This window comes from Humulus lupulus, chromosome 3 (assembly GCF_963169125.1).
Source record: "Humulus lupulus chromosome 3, drHumLupu1.1, whole genome shotgun sequence".
Classification (NCBI taxonomy): domain Eukaryota; kingdom Viridiplantae; phylum Streptophyta; class Magnoliopsida; order Rosales; family Cannabaceae; genus Humulus; species Humulus lupulus.
Window position 1 is genome coordinate 207,875,398 of NC_084795.1, and position 19,643 is coordinate 207,895,040.

The 19,643-nt window shown below is 37.1% G+C and overlaps 3 protein-coding genes across 3 annotated transcripts; all 3 read left to right on the plus strand.

Annotated features, from left to right (window-relative positions):
• The first annotated feature begins 7,036 nt into the window (after positions 1 to 7,036).
• On the plus strand, positions 7,037 to 9,605 carry LOC133825350 (uncharacterized). Its single transcript, XM_062258307.1, has 6 exons — positions 7,037 to 7,143; positions 7,571 to 7,644; positions 7,776 to 8,090; positions 8,244 to 8,431; positions 8,591 to 9,337; positions 9,543 to 9,605. The coding sequence occupies exons 1-6, from the start codon at positions 7,037 to 7,039 to the stop codon at positions 9,603 to 9,605; spliced, it is 1,494 nt and encodes a 497-aa protein (XP_062114291.1).
• A 2,406-nt stretch (positions 9,606 to 12,011) lies between these two features.
• On the plus strand, positions 12,012 to 13,338 carry LOC133825351 (uncharacterized). Its single transcript, XM_062258308.1, has 3 exons — positions 12,012 to 12,175; positions 12,773 to 13,250; positions 13,324 to 13,338. The coding sequence occupies exons 1-3, from the start codon at positions 12,012 to 12,014 to the stop codon at positions 13,336 to 13,338; spliced, it is 657 nt and encodes a 218-aa protein (XP_062114292.1).
• Positions 13,339 to 18,069: 4,731 nt separating this feature from the next.
• LOC133825352 (uncharacterized) lies at positions 18,070 to 18,606 on the plus strand. Its single transcript, XM_062258309.1, has one exon. The coding sequence runs from the start codon at positions 18,070 to 18,072 to the stop codon at positions 18,604 to 18,606; it is 537 nt and encodes a 178-aa protein (XP_062114293.1).
• Positions 18,607 to 19,643: the final 1,037 nt, after the last annotated feature.

A 19,643-nucleotide genomic window follows, 5' to 3' on the forward strand; every position in this document is an offset into this window, starting at 1 on the left:
GTGGAATCGACATTCTGAAGGGTTCCCGTTATGGTTTTATGAAAAGGTTGTATTCTATTGCCAAGATAAAAGTGATGGACCCAAAACGGGTATATTTAAAAATTTATAAATCGCAAGCGCACGAATCGTTCATATAGAATAGTGATCGTGTAAGCAAGGATGTCGAACCCAAAGGAGTTGTCTAAAATCGAAAATAAAACTATTTTAAATCAAAATTAATAAATTCTAACCTAGTTCCAAAGATTGATGAGATTTTTTTAATAATGAAAATACAAGAAAAGACAATAATATAAAAATGAAATACAATATATATAAATATAAATTAAAAGTAAAAATCAAGATAGTAAAATAAGATTATTAAGATAATAGAATCCACAAAATATAAGTTCAATAATATTTATAAGTATATTGATTCCCAAGTTTTAGTGATAGTTAAAATAAATCAAGCTATCATTTTCCAAATAGATTTATAATTTTAAGCACAAATTACTTCTAAAAAAGATAAGATTTTTCTTCACTTTTCAAAATTATAATTTCAAAGCATTTAGTGTAAATCAATCTAATGAAATAACAAATAAATCAATGAACATTATTTATAAGGCAAAACATAATATTTTTGTTCTAAGCATGGATGTGTACAATTTAATGACACATCTTACACAAAGAATATTATGGTTTTGCACTAATGAAGAACAAAGTGTAAATATGTGCTAACAATCCAAAATACATGATATTTAAGATGAAAGAATATATTTGAACAAGAAAAATCTATAAACTTTGTTGCACAAAATGGGAAATCAATATACAAAATAAACACTATCTAGTTTCAAATTGTTTCATCATCACCTTAATAATCTTAAAAAGATTAGAAACACATAACTAGAATAACAAATACAAACTAAAAATTACAAACATAAATAGGAAAATTTGGAGGAGAAACCCCCAAATTTTTCCTCTAAAAATACATAGAAAAAAATAAAAAGAAGAAGAAGATGAAGAGAATTGAGAGGTTTTGAATGTGTAGAAACTTTGTGTAGAGTAACCTCTCCCTAAAATGCACACCAAATCCCTTATTTATAGCCAAAAATGATGATTAAAATAATCAATTCAAATTAATTAAATTGATTAAATTAATTGAATTAATTATAATATGGCAAATAGGGATAAATTATAGGGTGTAATAATTATGTTTTTGGGTAAAAAGTGGTATTTTAGAGACAAAGAGATAAGGGGACAAATTTGTAATTGTTGGGCTCAAGAGACCATTCTCCTTTTGGTAATGCTTGGGCTGGCAAATGGGTAAGGAGGGTCTTTGGAGAAGCTGCTGCCAGGCGTGGAAGGGAAGCTTTAGTCTTGTGAGGTGATTACAGCTGGCACAATGATGAGCTTCAGGGGGCTGTAGGCGTGCTGATGGAAGAGTGCTGAATTGATTGGGTCTCTTGTTGATGCAGCTGGGAGGAGCATGGACTGGAACAGCGCATGGGCTTGGGCTCAATTGGGCTTATAAAAAAAATGCCAATTTCTTTGATATTTGCCATTTTTTCTTTCTTTTCTTTACTCTTCAAAATGCCATATTGTCCTTCATTTTTCTTTCTTCTCAAGAGCATAAATTCTCTACAAAATAAATATAAAATAAATCATAATACAATATTTTCAACTATAAAATAAATCAATTTAATTCTTTGAAAATATTAATTATAACTTAATTTGTATTTTATACTTAAGTTTAATAATACAACATTTTTTTACCACTAACTTAACAATAATAATTCAAATAATTAACTACAACATTTTACAACAAAATAACTATAAAAACACACAAAAGTATATAAAATCATGATAAGACTAATAAATTCAAAATTACTTAAAAACTTAATAAATTACTTAAAAACTCAACAATTAAGCAACAATTAGCACATAAAAAGTGGTAAAATAACTCTATTTTGTAGAGTTATCAAAAAGTTTACGTTTTATTTTAGTGTTCAAATTTCTTACAAGTATATTTTTATTTTCATATTTCTAACTTGAACAAAGTAGATGACATGTTAGCTCAATTGGATGAAGGTCCAAATCGTGGTGTCACTTCCTACAAAGGGTACATGATTAATGGAATTCGATTCCATAAAAAAGGAGCTGAAAAAACAACTCAAAACAGCGGTGTATACTTGGAAGCACATGACAGTGGGCAATTGAATGATATAGAAGAGTATATTGGTGTTATCAAGGATATAATTATGCTTGACTACCGTACTTTTAAGGTGCCATTGTTTTGGTGCGATTGGGCGAATATTCGAATGGGTGTTAAGAAGTCAGAGCTCTATACGCTTGTAAATTTTAATATAGGACAAGCTCAATCCATTAGGGATCCATTTGTATTAGCTTCACAAGTGAAAAAAGCTTTTTATGCAAGGGAGAATGAGTCAAGTAATTGGTTTATAGCTTTAAAGGATTCAAATAGAGGGTGTTTTGGACTTGAATCCAATGAAGAAAAATTGAGTTTCCTGTTGTTTCTTATGTACTTTGAATGAAACAAATCTTCTTACACTTTTTGTAGGACATTTTGGTGTATTATTGCTCTTTTGTTGAATGAAACAAATCTGGTTTTATTACTCTCTATGGTGTACTTTATGATTTTATTTTAATTTGAATGAAATAATTCTGGTTTTATGGTTTTGGTGTATGTTTATTACTCTTTGGTGATCCGCATTTCTGATTTATATTCTTATGTTATCTTTCTTTTTATATTGCAGCAATTTCAACTTGAAAAATGAGTACATTACGAAGATCTCCAAAAAAACACCTTCGTCCAGGTGCTTTATGCAATTTTGTGGCCAAAAAGCGAAAAGCATCATTGAAGACTCAAGCTGATTGTGACGATATGTTGCTTGGAAGCCCTGTTTTAAAGAAAAAGAGTGCTCTTTGTAGGTTTTCTGCACCTGTTAGAGTTGTAATTGACTCGCCACCTGCTCTTAGTACTAGAGCAGCAACTCGTCGTATGGTCTATAATACAGAGCCAGATCCAAATGATGATGTGGAAGACATGGAGATGTCACTTGGAAGTTCAAAAACTAGAAGATCTCTTAATTATGAAGTAGATAAGGTAGTTGATAGTGTTTGTGAAAAGGGAGTAAGGGAGGAACATGAAGAGATAGCTGATGAGGAAAGGGTTGGTGCAGAATTTGAAGAAGGGGCTGCTGCACAATGTGAAGAAGTGGCTGAGATAGAACTTGAACAACCTCTTAGAAAATCTGTTAGATTACAAAAAACAACTAATGAGGCAAATCAAACTGAAATTGAAGAAATACCTCAAGATGTAGATGCGAATGTAATGAACTTAGCCAAGAAGACAAGGGGAAAAACTCTATTGGAAAATCTTACCCAGAGGAACAATGACTTAAGGATAATAAATTGGAATGAAAAAGGGCAACCAGTTGGTACTAACTCAGTGCAATTTTCTTCTTTTGTGGGCGCTCTTGTGTGAGAGGTTGTTCCTTACACTATTTCAGATTGGAGGAAAGTTTCACCAATTATGAGAGATGTTCTTTGGGCATCTATTCAGGTAGAATTACAAGTTTTATGACTGTATTTTTTTTATATTTTCAGCTCTACACTTAAACATATAATATATTATTCTATATTCTATTGTAGGCACAATATGACTTACATGATGATTGGCAAAAAAAAGATGTGCTTTGAAATGATGGCAGAACTATGGAGAGCTGGGAAATCTAGACTTGTAAAGGATATTATCAATGCAAAAAATGAGAGTGAACGACTAGCCTTAAAGCCGAATTGCATAAAAAGTGATGTAGAATGGAGAGCATTTGTTGCCAAAAAAATTAGTAAAGAACATTTGGTAAGAAATATGATGTAAGAAGTGATGTTGCTACCTCTTTTATCTCTGTTGGTGTTAAATTAAATATAGTTATGCCTCTTTTACTTATTTATTAAATAGGATATAAGGGCCAAATACCAAGAGAGAAGAAAGAAAGTTGTTCCACACACGTTAAGTCAAAGAGGATATGCTCGAACAATCGACGATATGGTAATAATTAAGTTTTATATTGTTTGTATTTTTGCTTCCATTATTGTAGTCTCTATTTTATAATCTCTATTGTTGTATTGTGTAGAAAAAAGAAAATGAGGATGTTAAAATATCTAGAATCGATGCTTTTCGGAGAGCCCATACCAAGAAGAATGGTGAACCTGTAAACCCAACGGCATCTGATATTTTTGTGAGTATTAGTCATTTAATTTTTGTGAATTTATATTTATTTTCCATAATGCATACATTAGTTGCATTTTTTTATATGCAGGGTTCATTGAATGAGATTCTCCTTGAAGACCCAAAATCTGGAACAACAGACAACGCTGATGAGGATGCCTTGACAAAATGTTTGGTAACCCAAAATCTGGTTGTTTAATCGGACACGGAAGAGGCGTAACAAGGTCGAAGCTAACTGTTGTTAATATGTGTAATAGCAAGATCTCCAAGTTAGAAGAAGAGCAACAGAATATGAAGCTCAAAATGACTGAAATGATGAATCTACTTAAAGAACACTTGGTGGTAATTCTATCTTGCACTAATAAACCTTAGTTTTCTTTTCTTCCAATTAAACTTATCTTGGTTTTATATTTAGGTTGGTGGTAAAGTGACACCAAGCGAAGGACAGTCTCGCAATGTACCGCAGTCAAACAATATTCAGTCCCCAAAGGTAAATTATCAAAGTTGTTATTGTTTTAAATTTTCATTTTAGAAGAACAAATACAGAAACTAATATATTGTCTTTAAAATCAATTTGGTAGAGTATCTAGAAAAAAGACATAACTTTACAGAAGGGAAGAATGCTTGCTACTTGCTTGACTGGGCATATGTAATTGTTGCTGAAGGTCGTTGGGATTCTAGTGATCCAAAGATAACTTTACATGGAAAGCCTCTTGGACCAGACTTTATGCGAGTATGGGTTGATGTTGATATCGTACTAGAATCTTACTTATTTCATCCTAATAATGCGATGCTTACAATACAAGAAGCAGTTGGTTCCACAGTTGCATGGCCTTCTAAAAAATTTATTCTAAGAGGTACATTTTCATACTCAAAAAATAACCAATGTCTTATAATTTAGTATTTGGTTTCTTTGTTTGCTTTGGTGTAGTTGTGAATTCATTATTTTGTATGTGGTGTCTTCTCTTGGATATAATTTCCATAGCATTTTTCTTGAAGTAATTTGTGATGCTAGATAATAACAATAAAATATTTCTTTGTTTATTTTGCAGATGCGACAAGCGTAATAGAAAATGATACTTAATTTTGAAGGCTTTGTGTTGGGTAGCTGTAGAATATTTTGTGTTGAAAGTAGTAACTTTTCAATATGTTGAATATTTAAGACTACTTGAATACTTAAAGAACATTTTGTTGTTGATGACAGTGTTTAATGTTTTAAACTAATTTGTGGATTGTTAATACAATGTGGAATGTTTTTACTTTTCGTTATTTGAAAATCAAGTTCATTTGATGATGTTAGTATATATTAGAAATCTAATTTTAATTATATAAAAAAAATTAAAATATAATAGAATAAATTAGTGTTATATAAATAAATATATAATGAGAATTTAAACTTATCTAAATATTAAAATAATACGAAAATTATGTTATAATATCTATTACAATAACACTTTTTATGAAAGAATTTTGTTATGCAAACTTCATTATATAACACAAAAAATGTGTTCTACTAAAGTGTAGTATAACACAAATTTATAAGTATTGAAATGTTTATATAATCAACTATAAATAACATAATTAAACACTTATCTATTTATTAAAATAACACAGAAAGTGTGTTATTGTTGACAGTATAATAACACATATGTTAACAATGATAAAGTGTTATGTAAAGTACCCTGACCTACGATAACAGTCGATCTTAACACATCAAAAAGTGTTATGGTATGTTTTGATAACACATTTTTGGTGTTATTAAAAGCATTTTTTCTTGTAGTGATGAGTCCACATACTTCTCACTAGATGGTGCAAGCTCAAATAATGGTACCTCTTTACATAAAACTACATGTAGAATTAATGATAATATTAGTATATTTATTTAACATATGTTTTATTGGTAATATAGTTATAATTCGGTCCAATGATTAGGACGCAAATGAAGAAATTGAAAAGCTCAAACAATAAGATACCGTTCATGGACTTAATCCTGTCCAGTTCGAGGATAAAAGAGGCATTATAATACTTTTCTTACCATATTCAGTTGGACGAAATTACATCCTTTATTTGTTAATATATTATTATTTGTTCAATTGACAACTCATTGTACAACACCTTGGAATTTTGGAATCCCTTCATACACATGTCAATATTGTGGTGCCATTTTATTGTATGAGGAACAAACAAAGAAAACACAAAAGGTCTCACATCCCAAATTCACATTTTGTTGTCTAGAAGGACGTGTGCAGATACCATTATTGAATGAAGCACCCCCTTTACTTAAATTTCTCTTAGGACCAGAATCTGGAAAAAATGGGTTTAAATTTCGAAAAAATATAAGAGCTTATAACTCCATGTTTGCATTCACATCAATGGGTGGCCGAGTTGATACGTTTATCAATAAATCTGCAGGTCCTTATATTTTTTGGATGAGTGGTCAAAATTATCATCACATTGGTTCTTTGTTGCTAGAAGTTGGGAAAAAACCACAATTTGCTCAACTATATATATATATATATGATACTGAATCGTTCATGAATTATCTCAAATGTTGGATCAGCATAATAATTTGGTCAAATCCTTTCAAATGGCAAGGGTAGATTCAAAGCACAACCATAATCTACGTTTCGTTTATGACTCCTAAGTAGCAGGACAATAGATGGTCGTCAATACAATATGCCAACATCATCTAAAGTAGTAGGCTTGATAGTTGGTAATTTCAGTGAAGCAAACTTCGAGTACGACGTTATTGTAGAGCACCGAACTAAAGGAATTTAGAGAATCATAGATCTACATCCAAGTTTCATGTGTATGACGTACCCATTAATACACCCTTATGGTGAAGATGGATATAGACTTGGCATACCTTTGAGAGATGTAACTGAAAGCTCTTTAAAGAGGCAAAAGTTGACAATGAGGTAACATTATTGTTTTAGGTTGCAGCAAAGATTAAATGAGGGTCATACTCTTCTTCGATCTGGTAGACTACTACAAAAATATATAGTTGATTCTTACATAGCAATTGAAGAAGAAAGATTTCGTTGGATACGAAATAACCAAAAAAAAACTCAGATCAGACCTTTTCTCTGGTTTAATGGACGCTATTCATTGTGGTGATTCAGATTGCTCAAAAGTGGGGAAATCAATTTTTTTGCCTTCGTCACACACTGGGGGACCACGATATAGAGTACAAAATTATCAAGATGCTATGGCAATTTGTAAATGGGCAGGATATCCTGATTGATTTCTTACTTTCACTTGCAACCCAACGTGGCTAGAAATAAATGACATGATCCATTTAATAGGCCAAAAAGACGATAACAATCGGGTTGATATCATATGCAGAGTATTTGAGATAAAGCTATTCCAACTAATGCACGATCTGAAAAAAGAACAGCCGTTTGGAAAGATAATTGCATGTATGTTTATTTCACATTTGTATCCAAAATGAACTCAACTCAATTGTTTATGAAAAATGTTTTTACCAACAACAATTTCACAATTCCCACCAAAAATTCTAAATTTTAATTTTTTATCTATGTTGTTGCAGGTTTATACATAATTGAGTTTCAAAAAAGAGGACTGCCTCATGCACACATACTACTTTTCTTGCATTCGACATTGAAAAATCCTTCAGCAGACCATATTGATAATATAATAAGCGCGAAAATCCCAAACATAAATGTTGATCCTGATGGTTATAATGTCATCAATAAATATATGATTCATGAACCTTGCGGAAAACTCAATTCAAACTCTCCATGTATGATGCAAGATATGTGCACAAAACATTTTCCAAAAAAATTCAATGATCAAATGACCATCGACACAGATGGCTTTCCAGTCTACAAAAGGAGAAATTTAGGTATTCATGTCGAAAAGAAAGGTGTCCTTTTAGATAATCTATATGTAGTCCATTATCACAGGAATTTGATTGTAAAATTTGATGTACATATTAATGTCGAGGTTTGAAATTACTCTAAATTAGTCAAATACCATTTCAAATATGTTCATAAAGGGTCTGAAAGAACCACTGCAACAATGGAATCTATTGACACTGCCAAAGAAATAGATGATATAAAAACATATTTGGATTGCAGATATATCTCGGCAACTAAAGCTTGTTGGAGAATATTCCAATTTGACATACATTACAGACATCCAGCAGTTGAAAGATTACCATTCCATTTACCTGGAGAGCACACAGTAATATTCGAAGAAAACAAATGTGTTGAAAATGTTGTTTGCATACCTAGAATAGGAAAAACAAAGTTCACTCAATGGTTGGAGGCAAACAAGAATTATGATGATGCACGAGAGCTAACTTATTCAGATTTCCCTATAAGTTGGGTTTAGAATTCAAAGGAGAAAACATGGACTAGGAGAAAAAATGGATTGGCAATTGGAAGAATTTACTTCGCGCATCCTTCGACTGGAGAACGCTTCGATTTGAGAATATTGTTAAATTCTTTCAAAGGAAGCACTTCTTATGAAAGTATTAGAACAATAAATGGGGTGACATATCCTAATTTTAAAGGTGCATGCTATGCTTTGGGATTGTTAGACGATGATAAAGAGTGGATAGATTGCTTGACTGAAGCTGCAATATGGGAAACTGGAAAAGAATTAAGACATCTTTTCATCACCATAGTCATTCACTATCAGGTTTCTAATGCATCACAACTTTGGAAATCTAATTATATTGCATTGTCAGAAGACATAAATTCATTGCAAAGGAAGAGATTTAGAATGAATGATCTTAAGTTAATTGAACAACAAGTTGAAGCATACACGTTGTTTGAGATTGAAAGTATCATGCTGAAGATGGGAAAAAGTTTGAAAGATATAGATGGAATGCCCCTGCCTAATCCATCTTTGATAAGAGACTCGGGTAATAGATTGGTTAATGAAGAGCTTGATTATGACCGAGATCAATTAAAGATATTGCATGAGAAATCATTTGCTGCTCTAAATCCTTGCCGAAAATCAGCTTATAAAGCAATAGTACATTCAGTAGAGAATGAACAAGGCAATTTATTTTTTATCAATGGACATGGTGGTACTGGTAAAACATTTTTATGGAATATGTTGACCCTGTTTCTCGCCAACAGTGTATTACAAAAATTAGCTGGAATAAATTAGTGCTTAAGGGTAAACCGTAACAAGAATAATAACTCTTAAGGATGCTTAGAATGAAGTAATCAGAACACTTGTTCCTTTTTACGTGGTTCAGAGGCTAAAATCCCCCTAGTCCACGAGTCGATATTATTGCTGTGTGTCTCTCTATGTTTTTTGACAGAATATTTGCATTACACAGAGAAAACCCAACCCATTTTTCATCCAAGGTCTTGGTATTTATAGAAGAACCATTCCAGGATAGTTGTTGGGGTTGTCACATGAATATTCATCCCTTTTTGTGACCTATCTTCTACAAATGATGAATATTACAATGTATCTTAAGGTAAGGTCTAATCATTAGGTAAAAATGATCCTGGGCCACCTAGCATAATAAAACACGTGATATCTGATTACGCACGTTTATATTACGTGTCCGAGAATTCAGGGATAAACGGACATGCGATGTCTGACCACGCACGTTTATATATAACGTATCCAGCTTAATAAACTCGTGGGCGTGGCAGGTGGTCAGAGGACTCCGACCTGAGCATAATACCAGCCCGTGTCCATAAGGCTGTAAGTTATATCCATCTCCTGCTCGTACTTTAATGTTTTGTTCTCCTCAGCTCATGTCATTATCTGGGGGGTTACACTGCCTCTGCCGAGGAGATATCAACTTGTGGGTCCCTTAGAATTATTCTTAGATAGCCAGTTGTACTCAAGCTACATAAAAAACCTGGGCTATATATCAGGGCGTACATTTGCCCCCCCAAGTCTCTTCCCGTGTCTTATGACGTCATTCTCTGACTAACACAGTGGGGACTTTTAGACTTCTGTTGCGATTATCCATGTTTGTTCATTACTTGAGTACTGGACATGTGGAACGCCACGATTGGCGCCTATTTGGGTTTCGAGGATTGCATTAAATGGCCTGGCCACCTTTTTTGTCTCCATTTAATCTTTCAAAACATGACCCTCGCATCTCGCATTAGCTTGATCGGATGGTCCATGTTTCTTTATGCTTATTACATATAAATAGGGCTGGCAATTTTCAGTGTCCATACCCTCTCATTTGAAAATTTTCCCAGTTTTCTCTCCTCTGAACTTCGAAAACCTTTCTTCATTTTCTCATAAAATCCCAAAAACCTGCCACCGAAACCTTCTTAAGCCCAGCCACCAAGGATTTTTTTACGAAATCTCCTTCTACGTTACACATTCCTTCCATCGACGAACACACTGTAAGTTCTCTATTCTACTGGAACTTTCTTTTACTGGTTTTTTGTGTATTTCTTCCTTCTTTATAACGCCAATCTGCACTTCACTGTCACTAGCTTTAGGTTGTTCCCACATGTTTTCGGTACACATGTTTTGGTTTAGGTTTAATGAGTAGGTTCTAAAATACATCTAGGATGGTGATGTTCATAAACTGGGTAAATCTTCGGGTGATTCCTGGGTAATTTTTAGAAAATATCCATTAGGCATGTAGGAGATGAAAGGTTTTCAGGTTTCAACATTAGGTTGCATAGGGGCTACGCTTCTTGGGCGGTTTTGCTATAAACCGTTCCCCAAGGAGGGTGGTGGCCTGATTTTCTGACACACGGATCCCTAAATATCAGGAGTTTGTTGGGAAACCTAGGCGCGTAGCATAGGCAACGCATGGCATCACATCACGGGTTGATATTGCATCAGCTCACGTGTTAGGACCCCTGGCCTTTGTTATTTCTTCTGTTAAAAAAATTCTACGTCGCCCACTAAAAACTCCATCGTTCTTATTCGATAGGCGAGCTAATGGCACCCAAGAAAGGCGCATCCAAGAAGAACATAGATGGCTCATCGTCTCAGCAATCTCACAAGGGAAAGGAGGTCGTCCTTGATTCCCCCTTTCCTAAATTCGACCCTGTGGTGGAGAAGGAGGTCGCAATTGCTCCTGATGCCTTTTTCGATGCCGAAAGGATTGTCTCCAAGATAACGACCCAAGGAAGGGTCAACAAGATTCTGCTGTCCCATAATATCGAGGTTGGGACGGGTGCTCTCATTGCCCGACCTCCCTACGAGGGGGAGCGGAGCTATGCACCACTCCAGGACGATTTTGCGACATGGAGTGATGAACACTTAAAGGCTGGGGCCTTCCTCCCCCTCGACCAGTACTTCACGGACTTCCTAACCTATGTGAGGTTGATGCCATTCCAGCTCCCCCCAACTCATATCGGCTGTTTGCGGGGTTGAAGTACCTCTTTCTGAAGCATGAGTGGGAGGTCCCCACTCTGGCAGACATCCTCTACTTCTTCTGCCTCAAAGCCAACTCGGATCAAAGGGGACGAGGCAACAGGTTCTACTACTTGACCCGATTCCCGAACTCGCCTGCAGTCATCGAGCTGCCTAGTAATCCCAACGACTTCAAAGACTAGTTCTTTATGTCAAATGGGTTTCGCAACTGCAAACACTGATACTTCAATCGCCCTCGTAAGTATTCTTTCTTTTCTTAGCTCGTAAAAAAGAAAGTTCCTTTCACACTTAGTTTTTCTTGCGTGCATATTGACTAGAGTGTCTTCGTGTTGCCATTTTTTCTAGGACGGCCAAATCAGTGACCCTTGGGGGTCCGTATGATACTTTGGCGGGGCTCCCGTCCAGCGAGAAGGACTACCGCCAGCTCGTGTCTGACGACACGATGTTGGCGTGTAAGTTACTTGCTGAAGGTCAAACCCTGGCCTTGAGAAGAACGCGGGCCAACGTTCCTATAATTCGCGAGCTCCCGCTTGTTCCTGAAAGGAACGCTGAGGCCACTGACAGTGAGGAGCCAGAAGAGGACGAGGTACGCCTTGTGCGAAAGAGGTGAGTTCCCGAGGCTGCCCAGGACCCCATTGCTGAGTGAGCTGCATCGGGGGCAGCATCCGGCCCCTCCGGCCAAGGTAACCCATATCCCTTGAGGGATTTAGATAGGGATGTGGCCGACCTTAGGCTAGTTAGGTTTAACCCCAACCAGCTCATACACCGTCACCCTAATGACCCCGACCGTAATATAACCTTGCTCCAGTGTATGGATGATTTAGTGCTGCGTCATGATATGGTTCATCCAAGGGGGACCGTAGTAGTAGACAACACCATGTCCTTTAGGTCGGCCTTTTTTGAAGAGTATGGAACCAACTTTAGGTCGTGGCCTTCCTTTCTCCAAGGTGTTGTTGCTCCCGGACTTAAGCAATATGTAGAGGAGTCCATTCCTGAGGTAGAACCTAACCCGGAACCTCCCCTAATCCAAGAAGTGGTTGACTAAGGCTCTCTTTCCCACATAGCAGTTCCGAGGCCAGAGGTCGTGGAAATACACTCATCCTCTAGCTCGGAGGGTAGGATTTTTTGTTACTTTGTACATATTTTCTTTGTAAACTGAGGAATGTATATGCATTCTTAACGCATTTCCCATTCTTTTTCAAGTGAGGCGATGGCACAACAAGGGGAACCTGACATCTTCTTGATGTTCCAGGAAGGGAGATCCAGCGAGGGTCCCCTTGTGAAGAAACTTCGGCCCACGTCAAAGAAAACACCTCCTCCGGCCGCAACTGCCTCCAAATCCCCGGCCAAGGGGAAAGGCTCGGGCTCAGGAGCTCCGCCGGCTGCAGCCCCAGAGAAAAGGGGTCCGCCTGCACCCCCTCCTCGCTTTCCCCCAGCCCCTGCTCGGGACTCGGTAGCGCCAGTTGGTCCCCCAACTTCGGTAGTCCACGCCGCCACAGTTCGCATCCCTGTCAACACCCAAGACCTAAAGCAAATTCCAGACACTTTTCAGGGGACTGTCTATGAGATGGAAAACTACGCGGTGGAGCACTATTATAAGGCCAAGCCCAACAACCTAAGGGTGATCGAGGAGAGGAGCCCGGAGAACATTATGGAATCGACCCTAGGAATGAACCTCACAGTAAGCATTTTCCCTGACCTAACTTTTATTATTTTTCTTGGTATGTGCCTAACTATTTCCTTGCTTTTTGCAGGCGGCCTTGGCTTAACATCACAGCATGTCTTGGGCTAGGGCCAGGAATCATGAACTCAAGGCCAAGCTCCAAACTGCTCAGGCTGCCCTGACTGTGGCCCAAGCTGCTCTCGCCGCCTCTCATCAAAGCGAACAAAGTGCCAAGGCTGCTTTGGCGAAGGCCCAAGCAGGTGAACAGGCGGCGAAGGCTACCTTAACCATGACTCAAGAGGGCGAGCAGGCAGCCAAGGCTGCCTCGACTGCCCTTCAGGCCGAGCTCGAGGGGACCATGACCAAACAGCTGGAGGTCGAGGCGACTATTCAGGAGGAGAAGAAGGCATCTACATCCTACATGGAGAGCATGTTGTACCACTGCTGGGCCTTCAATCATGACGAAAAATTCTCCTTTATGGCCTCGAGAAGTTCAAGGCTCGGCTTCAACAAGAGCTGCAGTCTGAGACCAGGGTGGCCTCTGTCGCTGGCGAGTAGGAGATCGAGGAGGTGACGTCCTCAGAGCGGCCTGGATGGTCTTAGAGAATTTATTTGCCTTCATTTATGCTATATATATATATTGTAAACATTAAGCACGAGGTTATTCTCCTCAAGACAATTTACTATAATTTTAGTATTTAAGTTTTATTTATTCTTAGATTTTTCTTTCTCATGCCTCATGACGTGCACGTTTAAAGCCTTAGGAAATGACCCTTAGGTCGAGATAGATACTTTAATTATGGCCATAACCAAAAAATGACGATTTATATCCTGCCTGTTAAGTATCAGGCCTTGGACCTGGTTGTATCCGGGGTTTTTAATTAAAAACCTAGTTCGCGTTAGTTTTATCGACACCTCGCTTTTTCTTTAGAAAAAACACTGGTTAGTCAATTTTACCAACTTCTAAGTTTTGAAACCTGGTCGTGTCCAGGATATTTAATTAAAAACTTAGTTCGCGTTAGTTTTATTGACACCTCGCATTTTTTAGAAAAATGTTGGTTAATCAATTTTACCAACTTCTAAGTTTCGGAACCTGGTCGTGTCCAGGATATTTTATTAAAAACTTAGTTCACGTTAGTTTTATTAACACCTCGCATTTTTTAGAAAATCATTGGTTTATTCTCATTTTCTTAGAATACTAAGCAGACTTTAACTCCTTTCTCCCGCAATAGCAATCTAACCGATCAACTTGGCCTGGGTCGACTATCTCGGCGCGACTTACGAGTCCCGCCTTGCCTCTTTCCGACGTTAACGTCGGTTGTAAGAGGGGGTAGCCGAGCCAAGACTTCCTCAATTTTCTTATTTGCCTTTGCTAGATGGTTCCTCAACTGCATGTTCTCCATCTCTACTGCAGTCAAGTAATCCGGGTTCGGATTCGGCGGTAGAGGTGCTGAACTTCCGGTGTCGTCGTGGCCCATCGGTTGCTTTCCCGACTGCTGCTGAATCTCTGGGTTTTGCTCGTTGGAAATAGCGGTATGGTGAGCCTCCAGCCCACCATGCTGATCCGTTTTGTTACCGTTCCTTGAATGAGTGACCACCATTATGAGCTTTCTCTTGAATCTTTTTCAATGGCACTAATTTACAGCTCTCAATGAAAGCACCAAACTGTTGACGCGGTTTCTCACCAACAGCGTATTACGAAACTTAGCTGGAATAAATTAGTGCTTGAGGGTAAACCGTAACAAGAATAATAACTCTTAAGGATGCTTAGAATGAAGTAATAAGAAAACTTGTTCCTTTTTACGTGATTCGGAGGCTAAAATCTCCCTAGTCCACGAGTCGATATTATTGTTGTGTGTCTCTCTAAAGTTTTGATAGAATATTTGCATTACACAGAGAAAACCCAACCCATTTTTTGTCCAAGGTCCTGGTATTTATAGAAGAACCATCCCAGGATAGGTGTTGCGGTTGTCACGTGAATATTCATCCTTTTTTGTGACCTGTCTTCTACAAATGATGAATATTACAATGTATCTTAAGGTGAGGTCTAATCATTAGGTAAAAATGATCGTGGGCTGCCTGGCATAATCAGTCACGTGATATCTGATTACGCACGTTTATATTACGTGTCCGAGAATTCAAAGATAAACGGACATGCGATGTCTGACCATGCATGTTTATATATAACGTATCCAGCTTAATAAACTCGAGGGCATGGTAGGTGGTCAGAGGACTCCGACCTGAGCATAATACCAGCCTGTGTCCATAAGGCTGTAAGTTATATCCATCTCCAGCTCGTACTTTAATGTTTCATTCTCCTCAGCTCGTGTTATTATATTGGGGGTTGCACTGCCTCCGCCGAGGAGATATCAACTTTTGGGTCCCTTAGAATTGTTCTTAGATAGCCAGCTGTACTCGAGCTGCATAAAAGACCCAGGTTGAATATCAAGGCGTACAGAATACAATTACTACAAAGCTCAAATCACAATAAAAGATAGTCTTTCCTGTAACAACTTCAGGCATAGCTGCTTTGTTATTGCCTAATTGAAGGACATCTCATTCACGATTTCATATTCCCTTGAATGTTACAGCAGAGTCGACTTGTGAAATTCGACAAGGTACCCTACTAGTTGGACTTCTTGTGAAAACTTCTTTGATCATTTGGGATGAAGCACCTATGGCAAATAAGTTCTTATTTGAACCTTTGGATAAGACCTTAAGAGATATTTGTAGAGTCCAAGAACTTTACTTAGCTAAGATAGATAATAGTATGATAGTATTTATAGCATTATCTTTGTAACTATGGATTTTTGGTTCAGACCGGGAATTATTTGGACACTCATAGTAGTACTTATGGATTTTCTAAGTTTAAATCTATAGTTTAAGAATATTAAGTTAACCTAAGGTTTGATTAATGTGACTGATATAAAGGATTATATTTATTATACTATAAGGTTTAGATATCAACCAATAGGATTTTAAGCACATGTTATGAATGGTGATTAAGGATTAAGTATTTTTTAAGATTAAATTTAATATGGAGTAAAGTTTGAATGTTATAGGGTCAGTCAGCATCTTTGAATACGTTGAGGGCTTAGTCAAGGCTGTTTACCCCATTCAAACTTAGCTAAAATTGTGTAAATTCGTGTTTAAATATTCAGCGTATGCCGATATATCGCAGCTATAGGGGGCGATATATCGCAGCACGTAGATACGGAAAACACGAATCGATGCACGGTCGCCTCAGGAACAGTGGTCCAGGCGATATATCGCCTATAGGGGGCGATATATCGCCTCCACCAGCATGTTTTCAAACACTTTTGAATTCTTTTCCTTTCAGCCATTCAAACTCCTTCAACAGTCCAGCATCTTTTGAACGAGTCTTCAGCCTCTGCTGAACGATTATTCAAATGATTTTCACCTAAAAAGCCATTATTTTTATTCAAGTAAAATCAAGATACTTTCATTCCCAAACTCTATAAATAGGACCTAGTACCCAGCCATTATTCACCTTTTACTCTAAGTTCAGAAGCTGCAAGTGTTAGGAGAGTGTGAGAGTTAAACACCTGGGTTTGGGAAATCATAAGCTTAAACATCATAAGCTTATCAAACACTTTGGGAAGTGAGGTTCTATAGTATTTCGGTTGTGGTTAGATCGGTCTTGCAAGTCTTTGAGGTAACCAAAACTCTAGTTCATTTCTGTATTATGTTATTTTCTTTCTCATAGTCTTCTACTCAATCCCCTAACCTCATTCTTATTTTGGTTAGGGAATCCAAGTTCTTAAGCACATAAGTTGTGGTAAGCATATTTCTCAATGGTTTAGTCTTCCTATTCATTTTCATTTCTTCTTCTTCATAAGACTCACTCTTTCTCATATGGTTTTAGGAGTGTTCCAAAAGTCCCAACTCAGTCCATTGTATCCCGGTAACTTTGGTAAGGAAAATAGGATAGAATCTATATGTTCATTGCTTATGTTATCTTATGTGTTATGTTATGTTATATGATATGTTATGAATATGTTATGAATGTGTATGTTTGTAGGCTTGGGCTTATGCCCTATTTGACTAACGAGACCCCAAAAAGATTATGGGCATATGCCTACTTAGCTAGTAGGACCCCATTAATCTCATGGGCATAAGCTTGTTTAGTCTATGGGACCCCAAGTAATAATGGCCATTATAATAAGTGTATGTATTAAGTGTTATGATATGTCTTTACGTTTATTATGAAATTTATGTGTATGACTATGTGTTAGATTTTCCTTGCTGGGCATTAGGCTCATTCCTTTCTGTTTTATGTGCAGGAAAATAAGCTTTAGAGGCGGTAAGATTCGTGACGCTTAGAGGATGTGTATCGATGGTGAATGGAGTCAAGGGGCCGAGCGTTATTTGATTCGAGGATGTAGTCTTGTTTATGTTTTTTTATGGTTTTACATGTATTTTCCGCATTTTCTATGTAACTCTTTTAACTTAAGTTATTTTTGTTTTAAAGACAATGGGTACCCATATCCTACTTATTTTTATGAAAGTAACCTTTGTTTCTACAAGTTTATAATAAATTATGGTATTTTCGCAAATGTATGTTTTAGTAAGAATTTTTATGTATAGTTTCGTTAATGGTCCAAATAGTCTAGATTAGTGGGTCATTACAATATTCTAAGAACAATGTTTGAAAATAGCTCTAACAAACCTTTTGGAGGACTTACAATAGTATGTGGTGGTGATTTCCGACAAATATTACACATTGTCCCAAAAGGTACAAGAACTGATATTGTTGATGCTTATCTTAACTCACATATTGTGGCCATTTTTCAAAATATATGAGCTCAACCAAAATATGAGGCTCTATAATGGAAGCTTGACTGGTTTTGAGGCTGCTAAAATAGCTTCTTTTGACAAATGGATGTTGCAGATTGGAGATGGTTCATTATATGATGACATTAATAGACAATTAATTAAGCTTCCTTCTGATATCGCCATAAATTCATCTCAAGATCCAATGAAATCCATAGTTAAAGTTATCTACCCATCACTTTTACAAAAGTACAACGATCCTGCATATTTGACAGAAAGAGTAATGCTAACACCAAAAAATGAAATGGTCTATGAACTAAATGAGATGATTATGAATATTATACCAGGTGAAGGGAGAACATATTTTAGCTCAGACAGTATATTCAAAGCAAGTGTAAAGACAAATGATGAAGATCTTTTGTATCAAGCTGAATTTTCGCATGGTTTGAAATTTAATGGCATCCCTAATCATGAGATGCGACTTAAGGAAGGTGCTCCTAAAATGCTCCTTAGATATCTAAATCAAATAGAAGGCCTATGCAATGGCACAAGATTGATTATCAGGCATCTTGGTAAATGATCCATTAGAGGCGACATCATTTCAAATATTCATGTGGGCCCATTCTTGATAATAAGGGCATAATTGTAATATTGGCCCGTTGTGAGCATAAATGTGGTTATATGTGTGTAAATGATTGAGACCGCATTATTATGTGAATATATATTGCAATATATGGCTCGAGGCGATCCTAGTGAGCGGATTAGCGGAATAGTCACAGCGGGGTTTAATACCCGGCTCGGGATGAGCTTAGGGGTATTTTCGGAAGTTTAATGTATATTTGGGATTTATCGAGTAACAGTTCAGTAATTGGTGATTAATTGGATATGTTGGGATTAATTGGGAATTTATAGGATAATTTGAGGATTATCAGGGAAGGTGCCTATTGACGTTTTTTCCCTTGGAGGCATTAGAAGATAGGAGTTTACTTAGGGGCAATATGGTCTTTTTAGTAAGAAGATAGGCTCATTAGGAGTCTATAGACATGAGGAAACAAGGTAGAACCCCTCCCCCCCCCCCCCCCCCCTCTCTCTCTCTCTCTCCCTAGTTGGTTTGCACTTCTTCCTTTGGTGTGCATTGAGGCTAGTGGAATTCTTGGAGGATTGGTGCCAAAGGTTGAAGATTAGAAGCTTGGGGACTGAGGAAATGGAGCTAGGATCACATAAGGATTAACTCTGGGGCATAGTCTGCAATAGGGGTAAGTGAATTTCTCTGTTTTTGATTTAATTCTAAGCTTGGTCTTGGTGTTCTTAAGTTCTAACTCTAGGATTGGATTTTTGGCTGTGATGGAGTTTTGGCTTAGCTAGTAGTGTGGTTATGTTGTTTTTGATGTTTGGGAACGTTTGAGAAGCTTAAATCTGGTTTTAGGTTAGGTCCAGGATGAATTTTGGAGGGTTAAGCTCAGAGAAAACGCAAAAAGAAGCTGGGTTTTCTTGGTTCACTGGGGCGCGCCGCGACCCTATTCATGGGCATCGCGGCCCGTATGGCCCTAGGAGCCTGGGAGGCTTTCTATCTCATAGGTGTGTCGCAACCCTCAGGGCCAGGTCGCGGCCCGCATT